The sequence below is a fragment of the Neospora caninum genome, chromosome IX, assembly GCF_000208865.1.
Source record: "Neospora caninum Liverpool complete genome, chromosome IX".
Lineage (NCBI taxonomy): Eukaryota > Apicomplexa > Conoidasida > Eucoccidiorida > Sarcocystidae > Neospora > Neospora caninum.
Window position 1 is genome coordinate 5,047,375 of NC_018390.1, and position 21,943 is coordinate 5,069,317.

The 21,943-nt window shown below is 60.9% G+C and overlaps 1 protein-coding gene across 1 annotated transcript; it reads right to left on the reverse strand.

Annotated features, from left to right (window-relative positions):
- Nucleotides 1-32: 32 nt before the first annotated feature.
- On the reverse strand, nt 33-20,672 carry NCLIV_044430 (hypothetical protein; the record flags this gene model as incomplete). The annotated part of the gene is made up of 7 exons (XM_003881365.1): nt 33-93; nt 761-822; nt 1,120-1,245; nt 1,550-1,757; nt 2,242-6,059; nt 6,255-18,915; nt 19,606-20,672. 7 exons carry the CDS (start codon nt 20,670-20,672, stop codon nt 33-35), a joined length of 18,003 nt encoding a protein of 6,000 aa, XP_003881414.1.
- Between the last annotated feature and the right edge of the window lie 1,271 nt (nt 20,673-21,943).

The following is a 21,943-nucleotide window of genomic DNA, read 5'->3' on the forward strand; positions in this document are numbered from 1 at the left end:
TCCCCTTCTCATTTCCGGCGTTCTCCTGCCGCTCACAGGGCGATGCATATGCCAATTCGATTCTCGCGCCACTGACGATAGGGATTCACAATTCTGTAAAACACCGAAATAAACATCAAAACCAAAAACATGGCAACAAAGCGGCCCAAAGCAGATCCACATTTGTACACATATACACACGCAAAATGGCCGAGACGCACCTGCAGACACCTCTCTCTGTATATATATATATATAGGCAACCCTATCTAGAGTCCTGTGGATTAACGAATGAGTCCACACCCCAGTGGAGAGGTAGCCTCTACCTCTGTCCACCGGCGAAGCCATGCATTGCCTTTCCCTATTGTCGGCTCTGTTGTCAAGGGTCGGTGTCAACCGGTTTCGTACAAATTCGCAAGCGCCAACGACAGCGTAATTTATCCACAGAATGTAAGCTTCAACTAGCTGGAGCCATGCACGAGATGGCCAAACTGTAGATCGTGGAATTCCAAAGGACAAGGCATCTACGAAGTTTATCCGGGAAGGGAACCTCAGCGACCAGACGTTCTCCGTGAAGCGAGACAGTCTGAGTCTCGCTCTCTCTTTGGTCACGTACCCCTTTGTGACGTGCAAATGCTGGGAGACGAATGGAAAGCATCGGATGAATACACCACGTAACCCGAAAGGCCTCCCTCGCAGCACGTTTGCAACAGCAGAGATAAATGAAGAGATTCCGTAGTCGCGGTTTCGCGGCACGCGGCTCCGGAGATACCGACAACTTACCTCAGAATCCTCGGTTGCTCGCCCTCTGCGTCCAGCACTCGGTATATGTGGAAGTGGTCGCCCTACACACGGATACACGAAAAGGGAAAACGCACAACGAAGGCCCAAAACCGCTTGACTGTTTGACTCTGGTTCCCACTTCGGCAATACAAAACGCACGCAGACAGCGACAGCGGACACAGTTTAAACTCGACACAGGCACCTCTCACAGCCCGACTCTCTCCAAACAAACACTTATATATATACACACGACTCTATAAATATATATATATATATATATATACATATTTAGATACAGATATGTACAACTATATATGTAGGTATGCACATGAGTATACGCGAGTCGTGTCGAGGCTTACGTGTTGCTGCGCAAACTGCCACTCCTTGTGAGAGACTTCGAAGAAGGATTTGGATTGCGAGGACGTTGCCTTCACTTCGATGTAGATCGACTCTGGAAGCGCTGAGCTGCCAACCTGACCATATTTCTGTCGCCAAGCAGAGGCAAGAGAAACGGGGGAAGCACAGATCCGGAAAGACCGCAGAGCCTGTCGACCAGTCTCTCTCGAGTCCCGATCCACACACGAACACCAGCAGCAAGTGCAAAATAACTCGCGAAGACGTGCTCCCTTCCTGCCCCCGTATTCATTGGTGACGCTTAAAGGGAGAAAGGAGGGAAATCGCCTCTGCAAGTTCTCCGTGTCTGGTTTTCTCCCCCTTCCCTTCTGTATCTGCCTTCTTGTTTTCTCCTGCGCTTGCGTGGTCGTGTGCTCCTTTTCTTCTGCTTCTTACCGTGACAAGAATGTCATACGGCGTCCCGCTCTCTTCGTCCTCGTTCACCCACAGAATGCGGCATCTTCCCTCTTGAATCTCGTCCTTGAACTGGAGAGAAAGAAACGAAAAAACGATGCCCTCGCCCCTGCGTCCCGTCCTGTCTGTCTTGGCGGAGGAAACCCCCTCGGAGGTGGGGAGCTGGCGCCGAGGCGCGACGTCCTCGAAGCTGGTAACAGGCAACGCGGAGGACACGACAAAGAAGACACCAGTCAGATTAGCCGAGCCGAAACGGCTACGGACGTCTCCAAACATGCAGGCAGTGGGCTGTAGGCCGCCTGCGCGATTGTGAAGCTTCACATGTATGTGTACACAACCTGACCACGCGATCGTCTCCGTTCCTCGCTGTACGCAGTCGCGATGACCAGAGAGCGAAAAGAACGGCGGGAGCGACAGACTGACAGAGCGGCCGTTTCGCACCGTGGCAGAAAGGGAGAGAAACCGTCAGAGAGCGAAGAGGCAGGCGGCGGGGCAGGACGAGGACAGCAACGAAGGCAAAAAGAGAAGAGACACGCGACGCCGAGAAAAAGAGGGCGCACACGAAACAACGCAAGCAGTCTCCGTGTGAGACCTAGACGCGTGGGCGCGTTTGTCTGTACAGCTGTCGAGAGGGCCTTCGACGCCTTCTCGCTTTCTAAAACAGACAAACTTACCCTGGAGGAAGCTCCAGATCCTCTGCAGTGAACGCGCCGAGGCGCAGGGTCTCGCGAACTCGAACAGCGTTCTCTCTTCTTTCCGATTCGCGTTCTTCTCCCTCGTGGTCTCTTTGTAGACTGTTGAAAGTCTTTCCTGTGTCTTTGGGGTCGCGACCCAACTCGCCGGCGGCACTCTCTCCCTCAACAACGCCACCCAGCTCTCCGTCTCGCTCTCGTCTGCGCACTTCGCTGTCCTGTTCACTCCCTTCTTTCGCGCGAAGACGCGGGTCCGTGCTCTCGGTCTCCATGCCTTCTTTGCCGAAAGTGAGGAGCCCTCCAAAGATGTGGGGGACAGTCTGGCGATCCAGGTCACTGACGAAGAACTCATCCATGAGCGACTCTCCCCCGTGTTCCTCGCCTGCGTTCCGCACCGCAGTCTCTGGGCCTCGCATGCGTTCCGTGTCCGGTCTCTGTGCCTCATCAGAGACACTGCCATCTGCGTCCTCTTCCTGGTGGCGTTCGCCTTCCTCTCCGTCCTCGTTTCGTGCCTCGCCGGAACGGGAATTCTGCTTGGTCTTCAGCTTTTCGTCGCACAGTTTACCGTCGCCATCCCCTTCTACACCTTCGCGCTCTTTCTCCTCGTCGCTGGCGACGCCCTCTCCCAGTTTCCGCCACGCGTCGTACTCTTGTCTGTCGTCCTCCCTTAGAGCTTCTCGGATCCACTCGTCGGCCCACAAAAGACTTTCTCGCCCTCCATCCGTCGTGGCCAGCCTCGCGGGGTCCATCGACCGGGGAACGGCGCCGCCTTCGTCCCCGTCTTTGTCTTCTCCGTGGAGTCTATAGAAGAGAGTGTAGTCGATCGCTGTATCGCCGGCGCTGCTCCCCGCTCCTGGAACGTCCCGCAGGCCATCTGCACTTTTGCTGGCGGCTTCGTCGCTCTTTCTCGACGCCAGCGACACCGAAGTGGACCGAAAATCCGACAGAGACGGAAGGCCTTGCGCCGTCAGGAAGCGACAGATTTCGTCTGCGAGGGAAGCCTGCAGGCTGCGATTTTCGGCAGAGCTGCCGGGAGACCTTGAGGCGCGTTTCGACCTCTCTGGCGACTGACCTTCGAGCTGCTTGACGAGGAGACACTGGAGCTGTACAGTGTAGCAGAGATGCAGAAACGTTGCGAGAGCTTCCAACGGTTCGCCGCGCAGGGAAAACACTCGAGAGAATTCTCGGAAGACCTCCGGCGGAAGGGGGACAAAGCGCAGTTGAAACGGCGGGCAGTCCGGGGCGGCCGGTTGGGTGAACCAGCGGAAGTGGTCTGCCTCCGCGATTGCCAAAAGGAGCGGCAGCGAAGACGGCGCGTCTTCTTGACGAGGACACGCAGAGAGTTCCTCGTCCTCCAGACTCAGACGGTCGTCTTCCGTTTCCCTGCCGGCGCCTCGATCCTTCTCTCGGGCGCCGTCTTCCACTTCGTCTTCGGCGCTGCCTCGAAAGCCCAGCAGGAAGGCGTCTTGCCGCTGAACAGGGCTGGCGACGCCAGTCGCGCGGTGAAGGAGACGCAGCCCCAGATCTCCGGTCGCGTAGAGCTTCAGCTGTCTGAGTCTCACGAAGATTCGAGGCCTTCCGCATGCGCCGTCTGTCGTGTTTGCTTCCCCCTGCGTTTCGGATCGCTCTGCCGGCATCTCTGCTCCTTTGACTACGCTGCCTGCGTGCAGAGAGCTGTCCGGCTCCGCAACGAGGAAGCGATAAAGGTGAGGCAGGCGAACGAAAAGGTAGCGACGGACGAAAGGCAGCAACGCGCAGCAAAGGAGGCGTTTGAGTGAGGGGGCGAGGAAGAGCTCCAGCGCTTCCAGAGGCAGGGGCGGCGAGAACGACCGCGAAGGAGACAGAGAGAGAAGGCGCGAAGAAGAGTATCCGGCGCCCACCGCTGACCCCGGAGCAGGCAGGGAGGCCGAGGTCCGTCCCGAGGGGCCACGCCGCGCAGAGCCCCGCGACCCAGGCGAAGGTGCCGACGCGCGAGCAGAACTTGAATTCAATTCTCCACAGAAAGAACTGAAAGAAGTGATTCCAGGGAGAAATGGAAGGGATGCAGACACTTGACGCACACACTCGGTGTGGAAGAACCGCGCCGCAAATGCCTCGCGAAGAAAGGCCACCCAAAGAGAACGGAACGGAAGCGGTTTCTCGCGGGTCAGCCTCCACGAGAAACCCGCTGACGGGGGCCAGGCGCCTGCAGGTGGATGAGACATTGAATTCGGAGTTTGGCCGGAGGCGAGAGCGATGGCGTCGGGGAAAAGACGCGAGAGACTTCGTTGAAGGCGGAGAACGCCCAGTCGCGCTTCAGCGCGCAAATAGGCTTCGACGTCCCGAACAGATGGGGACGGTACAGAAGAGACTCCAGGAACGGCCGAAGCAGAGGACGCGGCCCAAGGCGAGGGAGACAGAATGTGCGCCACCTTCTTCAGCTCTTCTCTCTCAACGACTTGGTCGAGAGTCAAAATCGATTCAGGAAGCCAAGTCAGGCGCGAGCGAAGGAGATCCGGCGACGGTCGCGGGTGGGTCTCGTTTGCCTTCTTGCTGCTCTCGTCGCCGTCCCACCCGCAAGCAGAAGAGTCCGAAGACGCACACGGTGAAGGGGAAGAAGCCGAGACGGTAAACAAGGAAGCAAACGCTGTCCAGATCTCCGCGTCGCGTTCGTAGGCGACAAGAGACAATCCGTCGCGGGGAGGTACCCAAATGATGCGTCCTTCTTCCAGTCTTGTCTGTCGAGACTCTTCCTCGTGTTTGGGGATGTCTTCTTCATTGAACCACCCATCTCGATGCGCAGGGCTGTCTCCGTCGCCTCCGCCGTTCTGACACGACGGGCCCTGTGTTTCCTCACTGGTCTGCTTCGCGGGGAAGGGGGCAGAGACACCTGTCTCTGCGCAGGCTCGCGCGGGGCGGGAGGCAGGGACGCACGTGGGGATGATTGGCAGCTCCCAGAAAAGGGCCCTGAGTCTCCTCATTGTCGCGTCTGTCTCTTCCTCGCGCCTTCGTCTGGCCTCCTCTGCGACGCCCACTCGCGCCTCGGCGGCCGACCCCGCTCTTTCCTTGCAGTCCTGGCCGCTGCGCGTCGCCTCCACCGGTGAACCTTGCCGCCCACTGATATGTTCGTCCCTCTCCTGCTTCTCCTCCTCGCTCTCCCCGTCGCTAAAAATGCGTCCCTGGTCGAGCCCCGACTTGTTCCTGTGGCGCGTCGCCCAGCCCCGCTCCCCTCTGGCGTTCAAGTGCGGATGCAGCAGTCGGCCGCGGGCGTCAGCCGCGAGGAGACTGGTCGCAAGGCTTTTCGTCCTGGCAGAGAGAGCCGAGACTACGTCGCTTCGCCGCTCTTGCTCGAGGAGTTCGCAGGCGAAGAAAAGGAGAAGAAGAACCGCCTGCGTCGTCCGACTTTCCTCCGACAAAACACTCCTGGGGCCCTGCGGCAGCCACGCAGACGAAGGTGACGGGTTGGAGACAGGCGAAGAAGCAAAGGAGAGACCAGAGGCCGACGTCAACGAGCGTGGAGGGGCCTCGCCGTTTCCTAGGTCTTCTCTCGCCAGATTCACAAGTCTTGTCTCTGCTGCCAGCTCCGATTTTCTCGGTGCGCCCGCCTCCCGCTTTCTTCCTCCCCTCCGCCGCCTTCCGTGGATGTGTCCCTCGACCCGTGGCACGTCGCGCCTCTGCGCTTCGTCTTCTGAGGTTGTCAGCTTCAGCAAAGCATCGAAGCAGTCCGGCAGGGAAGGGTTTGGGCGCATCTCTGCAATATCAACGAGGAGACGCCTGATGCTTCGAACTGCGTCTTCGCTCTCGCCCTCCGCTGCAAAGAGCTGAGGAAGGGTGGCAACGGGAAACAGAGACAGCGACGAAGGCCGAGACGATGCAGAGCTCCCTGCAAGTGTCTCCTTCCGATCGCTCGCGTCCTGCGCTTCGCTCTCCACCTGGGTGGCTGCCCGGCGCACTGAACTAACGGAAAGCAGAGTTCTCGACAAAAACGAAAAGAACGAAGACGAAGAGAAACAAACCTCAGAGACGCCCGGCGGCGCGCTCCAATACACCTCGCCCACACCCAGCCATCTAAGACAGCCCGCGGCCGACTCGCCACACGCGCCGCCAGAGACTGGAGACGACGGAGAAGCGGAAGCGAGCGAGGAAGATGAGGACACAGGCGACTGAGAAGCGCCGCGCATGCACGTTGCGAGAGTCGCATGTGGGGCCGTCGTTTGATCCAGTTCGGTTCCTCTCGTCGAAGAAACGAGGGCAGACGGAACGGGCAGAAGAAGGAAAGACTTCCCGTCTCTGTCTCGCTGGAAGCAAGAACGAAGAAGCCGCCAAAGCGCGGGTGGAGCTGCGTCGTCGCCTGGCCCATCCGACAGAGTCTCCGAGGTAGACGAAGACGACCACGCGGCGCCTGCCAACAAACGGGGCTCAGGACACGACCCCTCCAGCATTTGGAGCGGAGGTACGGCGCAAACCCCTAGCTCCGTTTCTCTGCCTGCAGCCTCCGCCAGGAACAAAAGGAGGCGCGCGACGCCGTCCAGAAGCGCGGCACACGGCGCGCATAACTCGGAGACGCGCTGCGAGTGCGGGGTGAACGCCACGCTTCTACCGGTGTCTCGTCCTGAGAAAGCGACTGACGGCGAAGACGGAGAAGAGAAGACGGAGGGGCGAGGAAGAGCAGTGGACGCAGGGGACCGTGGCGACAAGCCGGAAGGAGATGAAGAGCGCGACAAAGAAAGGGGGCTGTGAGATGGCACCACCGAGGAGAAACACGAGAGGCCTTTTCCGTCTTCCAGACAGGGAAGTGAGGCGACGCACTGAAGGCCTCGCACATGCCAGAGAGCGAGCGAGGGAAGAGGAGGAAGCGAGAAGTCGCAGACGGAAACGCGGCTCCGCCTTGCTTTGTCGTTGCACTCTCTCTCTTCCTTTCGCTCGGTTTCGCCTCGGTCTTTGAGTCGAACGGCCGATCCGCGCCAAACGGGGAAAGCATCAGATCTTCCCGTGAGGACCTCAGCGATGTCTCCTGCAGCTTGGCTTCCTGGAATTCCCCTTCCAGTACAGAAAGAAGAAACGAGAAGAGAAGACAAAGCAGCGCGCGTGCCCGAGTCCCCAGCGGACCCCACACGTGTCTCCTTCGCTGTGCCTGGACAAGAGAGGCACACGCCGAGGTCGTGGAAGAGCGCCAAGGCTCCAACGACTGTGGGGCGCGTCCCTACGCCCAAGAGAGAGAGCGGATCGGAGGAAGACGGCGAGAAACAAGTCCTGGGGTCCAAACCCAGACAAGACGCGAAGAGGGACGAGGACGAACAGGAGGAAGAACCGGCCAGCTGGCTGCTGTGGGAGCGGCCTTGGAAGGAGAGAAGCGAATGCGGATGGACGCGATCCTGCTCGCTTAGCTCCCGATTCTCTGCTGGTTCAATTCCGCGGCCTTTCTCTCGCTTTCGCCCGTCGTCCTCTGCCTCCCATTGTTCTCGCCCTGCGGTGCGTGGCCTGTCTGCCCCGTCCCTCTTTTGTTCTGCCTCCTCGCCGTTCGCGCACACGCCTGACCACAACTGCGAACACTGGGGGTCGAGGAATCGCACGAGGTGTCCATACACCGCGAACACGCGGTCCGACGGCGCGTGAAGCGAGGCGGGTGCGGCGAGGCCGCTGTAGGTCCACCTGAGAAGCTCGTCGCCAGTCGCCTGTCTCTCTTCCCTCTCGTTTCCACTCGTGCGCCCCGTGCGTCGCGAGCCGTTGGCCGACCGCTTTCGCTTTCTCTGTTCTCTCCACTCGTTGTCAACCTCCTCCGAGGACGACAGGTGTGACAGAGAAGAGACTGGTGAGGGGGAAACGCGGCTCCGCCGAGACTGGCGCGGCCCCGAGCGTCGCCGTTTGCCCCTTGGCGGGGACGCGCTATCGGCTGGGGCTCGAGTCGCGCAGGCCGCTGCGTCTCCAGAAGGACAGAGACACTGTCTCTTCCAGGCCGAAGGGCAAAGGCCTTGAGGCGCCCGCTCCAGATCCACTGATAAGGCGGACTGCTGCCGTTGTGGGGACCTTCCGCTCCCACGTCGCCGTTTCCTCCCACGGGCCAGTCCGTGCAAAGGCCCTTCGCGAGGCCCCAGTGTCTCGTCCTCGTCAGCGCTCGACGAACTGTCGAGGCTCGAGTCGCTCTGTGACATGGCGTCCCCCTCAACGTCCATAACGACGGTAACTTCGGGAAGCCTCTCGCCGGGGTCCAGACGAGGCGTGTCATCTCCTCGCGCGTGCATGCAGCCGTCGAGGCTTCGCCGCCCCTCGGCAGCTCTGCAGACTGTCAACGCTGCGCCGCGCGTCTTCTCCAGTTCTTCGGCAGCTGCCGCCGTCGTTACTTCGCACGCAGGCAGCCACCGACGGGTGCGAAGTTGCAGAAGGAAGGCCGAGGGGAACGCAGAAGAAGAGGAAGAAGAAGACCACAGAGAGAAAGGAGAGGGACCGCGGCTCGTGACATGCGTCCGCGTCGTCGGAGTGTCTCGGCAGGCCGCCGCCAAAAACGGTTGAATGCGCGTCTCCCAGCTGTGGCACAAAATGTCGGAGAGCAGGAGGGCGCGTCGCCGTTCGTCGTCGGCTTCTGTCCGATCTCTTGGGTCTCGTTCGGGTTCTGTGCCTCGCTCAGGAGACGAGCGCGACGCGCAGCCTCCCGACGCAGGAAGGAAAGAACCCGCGGAAGCAGAGGAAGGCGAGACCGGGAGAGAAGCGTTTTGCGACATGCGTGGAAGCACGAGTGAGTTTGAAAGCAGCTCGAAATCGAGAGAAATGAAGTCCTCGACCAGCAGCGACACTCCCTCTGGGGGATCCTCTCCCGCGTGTTCTGATGCTTCGCATGTCTCGTCCCAAGCCGGATACGCTGCCGCTCTTTCGCTCCGATCCGCCATGCCGGGGCTTTCACGCTCGTCGCCCTGTCCTGTGGAGAGGTCGCGGGGAACCTCGTGACCGCAGCGATTCTTCGCCGTTCCCGGCGCTGCCTCCACATTGACGCTTGACTGCTTGCATGCGGCCTGGTGCGCCACGAGGCTCTGCCACTCTGCGGGCGTCCGACTCGCCACGAGAAGCTGGAGGATGTTCAGCGGCAAAGTTGCGACACCCAGGGCAGCTTCGGCCGTCCGCGACTCTCGCGTTTTTTCGTCTCTGAGCTTCTCGCTGCTCGCATCCGACACCGCGCCCGCCGACGCCGCGCTCGCGGAGAGAGAAGCGAACGAAGATGTCGAGGCAACGCCCCCCACTGCGATGGCGCACGTGTAGTCCGAAGCGGCGAACACTTGGTCCTCGATCTGAAGCAGACGGAGAGAAAGGAGACAGTCTGCCTCCTTTCCGCGCCCCGCCCTGCTGTCCAGCGCCTCCCCATGCTGCTTTCTGCCCTTGTCCGTGTCGCTCAGGTTTCCGGAAGCCCCCAAAGGCGGCCGAGCCGACTGCCACGCGAGTTCGTACACCACCTTCTGGACCGGCAGGAAGTTTGTGAGTCCCAGAAAAGAGAAGAATGCAGCCCAGGTTTCGACTGGGGCGTAATCGAAGTAGCGCGACGAGAGTTCAACTGGTTGCGGAACCTCGAGGAGACTACGCAGCTCGCCTTTCTTCCTCTTCCCGCTGAACAGACCCTCAGGCTCCCCACTCGCCACCTCGCGCTCCCCTGTCCCCTCGAGAGGCCTGGCCCGAAGGGACACCGGCAGTCGCAGGCGCCAATCGCCGAGGGCAACCCGCTCGCCGGCTGCCGTTAACACTTGGAACGACTTCCAAATTTCCTTGCCCGCTTCGTCCAACTCTTCATCTGTGGAGGGCGCCGCCCTCTGCGCGTCTCGCCTTTGTCGCCTGTCCAATGTGCTTGGCGCTTCGTTTCCGGGGCTCTCGGAGGCTGGCCCTCGTCGCGGCCTCGCCCACCTTCCCCTGTCTCTCCATTGCTCTCTCGCAACCTCTCTCTCGCTCTTTCTCTCTCCGCTGCGAGGACGCTGCCTTTGCCCCGCCGAGCGCAAGACGACGCGCAAGTCGTCGAGGTGGAGAGCGAGGAAGGCAAGGAGAGAGACGAGGGTGGAGTCGGCGAGGTGCTCGGCGGCCGCTGGGTCGGAGAGAAGAGGAATGACTCGAGACGAAATCAGCTGGAACGCCCCGGCCTCTTGAACGCCGAGCCGACTGAGACTGCGGAGCGCGCGAATGCGCTGCAGTGCGCGTTCGTCCTCTTTCTCCTTCGGGAAGCCGTCCGCGTGTTCTCTGCCTCCGTCGTTTTCTCGACCGGACGCGCGAAACGCCTGGAACACTTCGGGCGAGAGGATGCGAACCAAATGTTCGACTGCGCGTCGCGTTCTGTGGCGCATGTGCGCTTCCTCCCGCGAGTTATCTCCCGATTCCCTCTGCGCGCCTTGCGTCTCCTCTGGCTCGTGTTTCGTTCCTCGGAGCAACGCCCGTCGCCGCTCTTCTTCCCGCGCCGTCTGTCGCTTGTCGCCCTCGCAGGCTGCAGAGGGCGAGCTTGAATGCGAGCACGCCACGGCTGTCTCTGTTTCGGCTTCGGCCCCTGGCGGCTTGAAGCCGCCTTCGCCCTCGGGCGAGCCGAAAGGGGACAGCTCGTGGAACGCAGCGCGGGGCGACAACCCTGAGTGCGAGAAGAGCGTCTCTTCTTGTTCACGGACGCCGTTGTCTCCCACCAGCACATAAAGAGGCAAGAAAGCGTCTCCGCTCGCGGCGCCTCCTGTGCGATAGGGCCTTTTTTCGTTCTCGCCCTCCTCGTGGGTCGCTGCTCGTCCCTCACCGGCGCGGCCTCTGCGTCCAGACTCGCTCCGGATGCCCGCCGCGACTCGCAACCCAGACGACGTAGGCAGAAAAGGAATCGTTTTCAAAGCCTCGAACGCAAAGTGAATCTCATCTCGCGTGTAGTCGCCCTTCTCCACAAGTTCATCAAGGAAACAGAGAAACAGGCCGACCCACGGCGCCGACAAAACCTCGTCGGCCTCGCCCCAGTCCTGCTCGGCGCCTGCAGAGGTGCGCGCCTCAGCTCTGCCTTCGCCCGCTCGACCGATAGCAGCGACGCGAGAGGCACAATCCGTTGACCCAGCAGACGCGTTCTCTCTGTCTCCTCTAGCGACACACGGAGATTCCGCTTTCGCGCTCGTGCTGCCCCCACGCCCACGTGCCGTCGGCGTGTGGCAAGCGACAGCCGACCGAAGAAACTCGACGGCGTCCCAGAGCGAGAAGGCGCGGACGCCCAGTCGACGCAGCGCCTCCTCGCCAGTTTCCTGGAGCATCGTCGGATGAACGTAAAAGAGATTCAGGTGTTGTTTCAGAAGCGCCGGAGACACCAAGCGCGCTTGCAGATCGTCTGAGGCTGTCGCGCAGTCGCCCGAGTCGCCTGCCTCCTCTTTTTCTGGTTCCCCTCCCGTCTCTACTTCGCTGCGTCCGCGGGGTGGGGCCGCCGCGGGCTGCGCCCCGTCCCTGTCTCCGCCTTGGCCCTCGACAGCACGCGCCTTCGAAGACGCCGGCTCGCCCCCAGAAGCGCGATCAGCCAGGAGCGAAGACTCCGAGAGGCCGCCCGCCTTCGCAGCTCGGCCCAGCCCGTGGTGAGCAGCAAAACCCGCGACCTCAGACGCCGCGTGGTGGGGCCAGCTTCTCGCTCGCGTCGCCCGATTTGCTGGCAGAGAAGCCGAAGGCAGAAGCGCGATCGTCGGCGCCGCCCAGATGAACGGCAGCGGCCTGCTCTCGCTTCTGGGACGGGAAGTGCCTGCTTCCGCAGTGTCGCTTGCTCCTCCAGAACCTGTCTCTGCAACTTGCCTCTTCTGGAGCCGAGAAGCCGACAAAGACGAAGACGAAAGCGAGGTAGAGGAAAACAGCCGTGCCGCGGGGTCGATTACCATGACGCAAGGCTCTTGTCTGAGGAGGCGGAGGATCTCGCGCGCTGCAGGCGCGAAGAAATCGTTGTCTTTGGCGGCGAAGAAGGGAAGGAAGCGGAGAAACGAGGTCTGCAGCGGGAAGAGATCTGACCGCTTGCAGAAGTGAAGAGCCGCGAGAAACGTCTCGGGCAAAGCCGCCCGCAACTGGAGGTTGAAGAAGGACGAAACGACCAGACTCTCGCGGGAGGCAGTCAATTCGAACGGCGCATGCAAGACGAACGGGAGGCCGAAGGAACGAATCGGCAGGTAACAAAACACGGGGCGAGACTCAGGAACAGCCGGAAGAAGAGCGGACGAGATGCCAGAAAGACGGGAAGAAGAGGAAGCCGGAGAGGCAGAAGAAGGGGCTTCGGGATCGGGAACGAGATCGAATGAAGGGCGAGTTTCGAGACCGTAGACAGGAGCAGCTGCATGCCCAGAGGAGAGGAGAGGAAGCGCCACGACGATTTCAGTTCGTCGTCGTTCCATTTCTTCGGCCTCTCGATCTCCCCCTGACAACGCAGGGCGAGCGTCTTCTTCCTCCCTTTGTGCAGGGACGAGAACGGAGAATTCGCACCGTACGAGGATCCAGTCTTCCTCTTTGCGGGTTTCGCCGTTCGGGTGTCTCGACGCTCCTGAGCCCCGCGGATTGTCTCTGTCGTCCTCCGCTGCTGGCGGCTCCGCCGCGCTCGCCTCCTCCTCGCGCAAAGCCGCATGCCTGCTGGCCAGTCTCACTCGCTGCACTGTGTATGACTTGCCCTGCCTTGCGCCCGAAAAGGACAACCGCCGCCATGCTCCCCCTGCCTCCGCCTCGGCGCAACCCGCGCCGCAGTCGCCTGCTCTGTCTCCTTCGGGGTTGAGGGCCACGACGCGCTTCTCGACAACAGAGAAGACGGGTGGACGGCTCAGGCGGAGACACGAACTCACCCGCGTCAGCTGCCGGAGAAAGAGAAGCTCTTCGGGGCACAAGGCGGCGAGGCGGGCTGCGAGGCCTTCCTGGGGTGCGCGCCAGCACTCGGCGCCGACTCCCGACAGCAGCGAGGCCTTGAGGGGGAGCCACACGACCGTTCGCCATGTGGCGGAGGCCGAGGAGGCCGAGCTAGCCAGGGGCGCTCCGGAAGCAGCCGAAGGCGAAGACGAACCGACAGCAGGGCCCGCCGAAGGGGCGACCTGGAAGAACGACGAGGTGACTCGGGTGCCGGCTTCGTCGCGGAGAGAACGGCTTCCTACAGACGAGCAACCCACTTCCCGGCGCTGGGGGGCGACGCCGTTTTTCGCGGTCGGGATTTTCGTCGCGGGGAAGCGCGCGAGGCCGGGCGAGACGCACGAGCCGGGAAGCGCGACGCGTCGAGGGCTTCCCGGAAAGAGCCCAGAGAGGTTGGCACCACTGCTCACCCAGTTTGCAGAGGCGAGGACCGAGGCAGGAAGGTAGAAGTGCGCCTCGGGGGGCTCGAGCCAGTGCGGGAGAACAAAGCCGAGGCCTGTGGGGTCCGACGCTTCGAATTTGAAGGCGAACCCCTTCGAGAAGAGATGGGGACGATCGGAGATGGCGAACACGGACTTGAAACCTAATCCAAATTTGCCAATCTTCTTCACTTCCCCCGCCTTCTCCCTGTCTTTCCCCTCTTCTGGGATGCTGCCGGCGCCGTTCGCCTGCGTCGCCCGGACCTCGCGCTTAACCTTCGTGCTTCTGGCGACGTCGCACAGCGCTCGGACGTCTTTCTCCGTGAACCCGTTCTCGTTGTTGAACGCAGCGAGGCCCTCCGGAGTCACCTCGAAATGAAGCGAAGGCTCCGCGAGGGCAAGCGAGAGGCCGTCAGCACTCAGCGATGCGTTTTCTCTCATCCGCACTTGGCTTCGGAGCGCCTCCAACGCGCTGTAGTTGTTGTCGTCTGCGTTCTGAAGGAGTTCCATCTGTAGGTGGGAATCTGCAGTGTACAGCCCTCGAGAGAGCCGATCCAACGCGCGCGTCAGGCGCTGTCTCTGCCTAAGAAGGACGTCTTCGATCAGCGCATTCGTCTCCCGCTCCTTCTTCTTTTCTTCTCGCTCTTCAGGTGTGCGAAGGGCTTCTTGGGAAGGCGCATCCTGGTCCTTCGCGCCCGTGGACGAGCTCTCGGCACCACCACGCAGCTTCAAACCTACACCAAACTCCTCGATTCGTATCGCTTCGATGATAGCTCGCTGGCGGGCGTAGGGCGACTCCGAACAGGGAAGGCTCTCTTTTCCCTCGATGCCAGGCTCTTCCTTCGCCTCGAGTCCCTGGGTGCCTTGCTCCAAAACGCGTTGCCTTGCCTCGCCGTCCGCGCCTGCATCCATCTCCGATTTGCAAGACGAGGCCTTCTGAAACGGCACGAACTTCTCACACAGCGAAACGGGCTCGTCGGGGACTCCCCGAATCTCTCCTCCTGCTTCCCTTCCGCGTTCGCCCATCTCGCCAGGTTTCGGGGCTTGATGCGGCTTCCGGAGATGGAGCAGAGGCTGCGAAAGAAGAAGCTCTTCCTCGTCCGAGCTCGAGCGACGCCTCCGGTGCACGGGTGCCTCGTCGTCCACGCCCGAAACTGGAGAGAACGAAGGATACAACGGGCCTTCCTGAGGCGCCAGAGGGGACTCGAGGCGCGCACCCCGAACCGGCGAAGAGAGACCTGACGCGGGCTCTTCAGAGGCATCAGCGTGTACCGACGAGGAGTGGCTGTTTTCCCCCGTAGACGCACCCAGCGTGTTTGGAACTTGTGTTTCTGGGAAAGAACCCGCTTCGCCGCCTTCCCCCTCTGCGCCTGGTTCTCGGTTCGCCCCGAGCTGGTTCGAGACGTGTCTCTCGAGCAGCGATTTTCCAGCAGCTTCGCCGAGCTCGAGCTCACCGCATCGCCCTCGCTTCTCCCACGTCTCGGCCTGTTCTTCTGCCTCCAACACATCCCTGCAAAGAGAGACCGCCGCTTCCAGAGCTGCGCATTGCGCCTGCGAGAGGTGTTGAGCGCTCGTCTCCATTTGCCCCGAAAAGACGCATACTGGCCCAGCAGAAGAAGACGAGGACGAACGCGAACCAGGCCGTGGAAGACAGGAGGCAGACGGAACAGAAAGATGCAGGGAAACAGGAGGCGAAGCGGAAAGAGAAGACGGAAGAGAAGTCGAAGGGGCTGCCGAGGCTGAGCAACCTGAGAACCAGGACGCGTACGCCAAGCGTTCCATTTCAAGCAAGAGACGTCTCCGTCCCACACGGGCAGCAAGCGGAGACACCAATGTCTCGATTCCTTCTCTCCAGGCGAAGAACGGCAGTGAAAGGAGAAAGTGAGATGCAAACGCGACGACACTCTGGACATCTCGGTCGCTATGAGGCTTCGCGTCAGTTTGTTTCGCTCCCTGCGCATAAGCGATCTCTCCCCAGAAGCGACGCTGAATTTCCGTGCGAAGGCCAGATTCGTCGCCGACCCCGCGGAGCGCAGCGGCGCCCGCCGATCGCCCTGCTGCGCGTTCTGTGCACAGCAGCGACAAAAAGGAGACAGCTGTCTCCTGGCCGCAGCGTCGCCCGAGGCTCTGGAGAAATGCGGCGACCGCAGCAGGGCCTTCTGCCTGGGGCGCGGCGGCCTCTTCCTCGGCACGCGAGGAAGACGAACGCGAGGAAGCGAGGGTGTGACGGGGAAGTCGGACGAGCGTCTGGGGATCCAGGAGAAGGAAGAAGGACGACGCAGCCAGGGTGCCCGGAGACGAATGCGCAGCAGGTGAGGCCGAAGCGGGGACGAGAGGCAGATGAAGATGTCGTCTCAGAAACGAGAGGAGCGGGCCGTGAAGAGGCGCAAAAGTCGACTCCCAGTTCAAGAAAAAGTTCATATCGACAAGGGGGGGCGCCGTCGCTATCAACCAGGCGACCTGGCCGGGAGAGAAGCCCGCCGCGAAGGACGAGGGCGGAGAGGCAGCCGCCACGGGCACGCTCGACGCAGGGCAACTGAGGCGCTCGTACCCAGGGGAGGCGACAGCGCGAGACGCAGCGGAAGGAAAAGACGAAAGGAGAGAAGACGGAGACAGGAGAGACACTGCAGGAAGGATGGAAGCGCCGTAGAGGTCCCGGAGTCGAGCTTGGCCTTCCACAGACAACGTGGGATTGCCTCGGTCTCCAGATTCGTCTCCAGATGCGTCCTCCGAAGAGTCGTCACTTGCGCTGTCCTCGCCGAGAGGAGCCGAACTGAGCCCGAGGAGTCTGCGACCTAGCGCAGCGAGTCTCCTGCCTTGTCGCAGCGAAGGCAACGGAAGGCGCCCGGAAGTGCCGGAAGACAGAGAAGAAAACGGAGAAAGTGACGATCCAGAGACATGAAGCAGGAGAAGACGGTGATAGACTCGGAGACGATCCTGCTTGGACAGCGGCACATCTGTCGTCTGCCAAAGAGAACCCGGCCCCGGGGAGGCTAGAGGCAAAGCCTGTGTTTCCCGTCGAGGGTCTGTGTGGTCGGGAGCTCCCATAAACAGCGACGGGAAAGATTCGGCCAGAAAGAAGGTAAGGATTGCGGCTTCGTCCCTTGCCTGGGCTGTGTGCCTTCCTTCTGCCTCTTGCCACGACGCGTGCACGCTGCGGAGACCGCCGTCTTCGCCTTCTACCCCGTCATTCTCAACGTCGCTTGCGTTCCGCGATCGACCCCGCTCCTCGCGGACTCTGTGCCTCCTTCCTTCGCCTTTCGATTCTAGATCGGTGCCGCTGTCGAGGGCTCTGTCCCTTTGTCTCTCTCGGCGTCCCAGAGGTGTCTCCGCGTCGCCTGCTTGGCTCCCTCTGACTCGCAAGGCAGTGCCGAGCGCCCAGAGAGCCTCAGGCAGAGAAAGAAGACATTTTAAGAAACTCGCCTGGGCCTCTCTGCCTCGCTCCGGCTTCCGCGAGGAAAGCAAATCTTCGCCTCGCGTGTCGGCCCGCTCTGCGTCTCCGTCAACTTGGCCCGGAGGCCCCCGCTTCGAGACGACGCGTGCTTCCAGTGCAGCTAGACATTCGACGATTTCTTGCAGGTCGCCTCCAGTTTGCCTCTTTCTGCGGCGTCTTCTCTGCCATCGAGGCACGGGCCCCCCGATGGCCGCTCGCTGCTCCTCTGTCTCTCTCGCCGTCTCCCAGTTGTCCCAGTCTTCCTCACCATTCCACGAAATGCCCCGCCTTCTCTCGTCCCTCATTTTCTGCACTTCGCTCAAAATCGAAAAGAGCAGTTCCTCATTCCCTGCAGCTCCAGAGCCCCCAAAGGGAGGAGATGCAGGAGCGAGAGGGGAGGCTGGAGCGTCGGAGGCTTCCGTTGCCTCACCGCAGCCGCGATCTGCCCAGGAGGAAGAGGCTGCGGAAGAGAATAAATCCTCTCTCTTCTTCCCACTCTCCACCCCGCCCTCCGGAGAGGAACGGTCCCCCGCCGCCTGTCTCCCAGGTGAGGCCTCGGCGCCTGGCTCCCCAGCAACAAACGCGCCGCTCGACAAACGGTTCTCCTCCGATTTCACGCCGCCCAGTCCAGTCTCGGTGTCGCCCCTGTGACTCCCAGGAGCCGCTGTGGCTTGGGCGCTCGAGAAGAAGAGTGACAGCAGACGGATCGCTTCCGCAGATGTAAGTGTTTTTCTTCTCGGCATCGAGAGAGCCGAAGCGCAGGACGGTGAGAACGTGGAAGAGGAAGACAAGGGAAAAGAGGTAGAGGTAGAGGCCGGGCCAGGCACAGTGTCTGTCGCCCCGAGGTCTCGCTTCCGGTCCTTCGCTCCGTTTTCCTTTTCTGTCGGCGGCGCTTCCCCTGGAGTCGCGCCCTCCTCGCTCCCAACTTCGCGCTCTGCCCGAGCCAGCCTGCGGAGGAACTCTCCGAGGCACAGAAGCGGGGGCGTGGCCGACTCAGCGAGAGACAAAGGCACGGAGTCGGCCGCTGTAGAAGAGAGGAGCTTCGCGCGCCGCTTCAGCGACTTCCGCAGACGCGCCTGGACGCTCTGCTCAAAGCGACACCAGAGCTCCAGCCTCGCCCCGGGGCCCGCCACCCCTGCAGGCTCGCTCGCGACACCACCCTCTCCACATGTCGCTTGCAAAGTTTCTTCCTGACGAGACTGCGAGCGAGGTGACAGGGGAGCCGACGAAGCAGGAGAAGAGGGAGAAGGCGAGGCCGAAAGCGTGGACGCAGAGAGGAGTTCTTCAGCAGCTTTTGCGACCGCGCGTGCAAGGTGAGAGGCAATGTCGGCCCTAGGTACGTCGTTTTCCTGCTCTCTCGATCGCTTCTCTGTCTTTCCTGTCTTCGTCCCGGAGGTCCGCGGCTCCGAGTCGTCTTCTCGACTCACTGACGGCTCGCCGCTCGTCTCAGCCTCGTCACTCTCGCTGCTGTCGTCTGCACTCGAGTCGGATGCGCAAATTTGCACCGTGTCCTCTGTCGCATTTGCTTCTTCCTTCTCCGGTGTCTCTTCCGGTTCGTCGTCGCTGTCGCGGGCAGTCCCCTTCTCCTTTTCCGTCTCCTTCGCACGCTGGACTGTGGACGGCAGCGGGGGAAGTGTCCCTTGGGCGCGCTGGTAGAATCTGAGCAGCAGGCCGACGGCGGCTCGGACCGCCGCCTCGGCCACCTCTTCGGGCGTGTGACGCCGCGCAAAGTGCGAGCGGACAAACTTTTGAATGGCTCCGAAAGAGAGGGAAACTTCTCGAGTGGAGAGGGCGATGAAGGAGGTGGTTCGATCTGCAAACGGATTCAAGAAGCGGAGCTTCATCAGCGTCATCAACGCAAACTGGAGACGATCTTGCGAAGAGCCCCCCAGCGCTACCGCCGTCAGATGCGAACACGGCGGCTCGTGGTTCGGGCAACTGCACTCGCAGACCGCCAGGTCGACGAAGCGACAGTTGGAGCTGAAGACGCAAAACGTAACGCATGCAAGCGAGAACGCATGAAGCGAGTGAATGCGAAGCAAGAGAGCAGAAGAAGACGCGGGACTCGGAGAGGCAGAGAACGAGAGATTCAGGGCGACTGCTCAGGGGGGGGGGGGGCGAAACCAACGGGGAGAGCGCAAAATGGGGCGCAAAAGGGGACTGAGAAACAGGAGTCAAAGTGTACAGACATGAGGCCCAGAGAGACACGCGCTGTGCCTTGCGTCGGGACGAAACAGTGATAGTTTGACAGCTGCCAAAGGGGCAGAGACGGGACAAAGCCGGCACGTGAGACCGGTTCGAGTGAGAGATCATAAACGGCTGACGAAAGGGATTCTCACAGAGACACCCTGCTTCGTAGGCGTGCAGCGCGAGGCTGGGAACCGGCACCCGACAGCTACGCAGATGCAGAACGCGAGGCTGCAGCTACCCGGAGGACAGTGACACACATATATCGATACGTAGCTGAACCGAAACGTTTTTCTACACAGATATACACATAAGGGATCATCGACAGCGATCGGGCACCGTGGAGGTTGGGAGGTGGGTGTTGCAAAGAGGCAGAGCCCGACGACCATGCTGCAGAGGCGTTTTGCACTTGGCTGACTGTGGGCGGAAGATCCACCTTCCGGTGCGAAGGCAGAGACGCATACAGGCGATAGACAACGTTACCTCTCCGAGTGGACGATGAATGTCATTTCGTCCTCTTCCGTTTGGCGAATGCCGTCTTCCATTTCGGCGATTTTCTGCGCCTTGCCGAGCACGCCTCGGTGCAGGCGTTTTCGGGCGAGACTCCTGAACTCGGGGACACTTTCCCATCTTAATTCGTCAGACTGGAGAAGCCACTGACTCCGGCGCACAGCCGCTGCCTTCTCTTCCTCTCTTCGTCGCTCGCCAGGGCCCGTGCCTCGCGCTGTCTGCTCACCTCGACCTCGTCCTCCATGGCTCCTTCCGCCACTCGGCGGCTCTTGTGGCTTTCCTGCTTCATCGTCGCTGCTGTCGATAACCACGACATCGGTCTCCGCCCGCGAGGGGACATTGTCCCTTCTCGCAGGCGCCCCGGCCGCCCCGGACGCGGGCCCTGGAGACCCAGGAGGCCCTCCTCCTACAGGCTTCGCGGCAGTCTGAGCTGCGTGCCCGCCGCGGCGTCTCTCCGACTCCAGAAAGGCGGAGACAGTGGACAAGATGCTGCTAGCCTGAGGAATCCCGCGGTCTCCTCGCCGTCCTCGAGAGGAAGCAGCGGGCGGAGGCTGAGCGAAAGAGGTATGAGGCTGTGGGCCTGACCGGGGCTGTCTCGGTGGCGCGTCTGGGGAAGACGCCGCGAAAGACCCAGAGGAGGACTGAGACGGGTTGTGGCCACGAGTGTGCGGGAACGGCGCACGGGAAGAAAAAGGGGGACAGGACGCGCCAGAAGGCGGACAGTGAGAGGGAGGCACCGCGGAAGGAGGACGAGGCACAGAAGGAGGTTCATGTGGCGCATTCAAGTGATGTACAGGGAAGTGGTCTTGGCCGGACGGCGGAGGCTGAGACTCTCGCGGAGGCTGCCGGTATGGCGGCCTGGGGTGGTAGTGACGCTCGTGGTGGTGCCTCTGCCGAGGGAAAGCAGACAAATGCTGATAACCAGGAGCCTGTGGGACATTTCGACTGAAATGTCCCGGCGGAGGCGACTGTGGCGGGTAACCGTGTGGGGCTGGAGGACGGCGTCCTCCAAAGGGATGCCCCTGCGGCGGGTTTGACATGGCCAGGAGAAGTAAGAACGAGAAGGCAGAAGAAGCGAACTCGGGAAAGTCCCCTGTAGATCGCCTGTGACAAGGGGAATGAAGAAAAGGTAAGCCAAGATTCCATGGAGACTGGACAAGGGGAAAAGGGTCAAGAAAATGAACAGCCCGTGCCTCCGCTGTAAATCAGCTGGCCAAATAAAACAGTCGTGGCAGGAGTCGGGGGGAGACAAGTACGGACGAAGGAGGCGAAGGAGATAAAGAGAAGGAAGAGTGTGAAGCATAAGAAGAATAGGTGATGACGAAGGGAGTGGGCTTGGCGGCTTGAGACCCTGTAAGTCCCGTGTTGTGAGGCGTCAGCGCTGAGCCGAAATGGCGACAGCTTACGAGGCAAAAGAAAAGGCGGGACTCGCCGAGCCCCACACTTTTCTTCGTCCGCTCCAAAGTCTCAAAGTTGTGTCAAAAGTACAGAGAAAGGAGCAGGCGCCTCCTCTAGATTTTGTATTACCAACCCGACCGCTGTTCCAACTACATATTAACGGCGACACGCGGCCGCCTGCCGGTAGGACTCAACGAAAAATCGCTACGCATGCGCTGCATCCGCGAGACGACCTCTGCAACAAAGAAGGAATACACACCCATGCATGACTTCTGCTCAAAGAAAGGAATGTATATAACATTATGTATGCCGTTTCTGTCTCGTTTTCCAACAGCGACTTCTCTGTCTATCCTGAACGTAGAGTGTCGAAGGTCTCGGTAAGAAGGGTTCGCACTGACCGTGAAACAAGTTCCAACGTCGCGAACAATTGTTAGTCTGTGGAGGCGACAAGGCGGTGGAAGAAAAGCGTGGAAAACGAGAAGAACACACACGACATGGGAAAAAGCTGGTGCACGATGTGCTGCGTATCACGATGCCGGTCGTAACGTTGCCACTCGCAGTAGGAATTTGCCCTAGTTTAGAGCCTCTAAAGAGTCGACGCCTGTCACAGGAACGGTACACCGCTATCTCCGGTTTTCCAGGAAATCCCCGCGATAGAGTAAGACGGAGAAATGAGCGGCTTGTTCACTCACTAATGATTTATGATCTCAAACCCGAAAGACTCGCATGCATCTAGCGAGTTCACTCGCCGATACACAAATGACTTGTCTGTCCGCTGGAATGTCTGACACTGGCATGCGCTCGTCTGATGAACAAGATCACTGAACCACGCTCTTCGCGAAAATGGCGGCTGATGGTCACTTCTCCCGAGGTGTAGCCTTTTACTGGAGGTTCAGTCCTTCTTATCGAAACT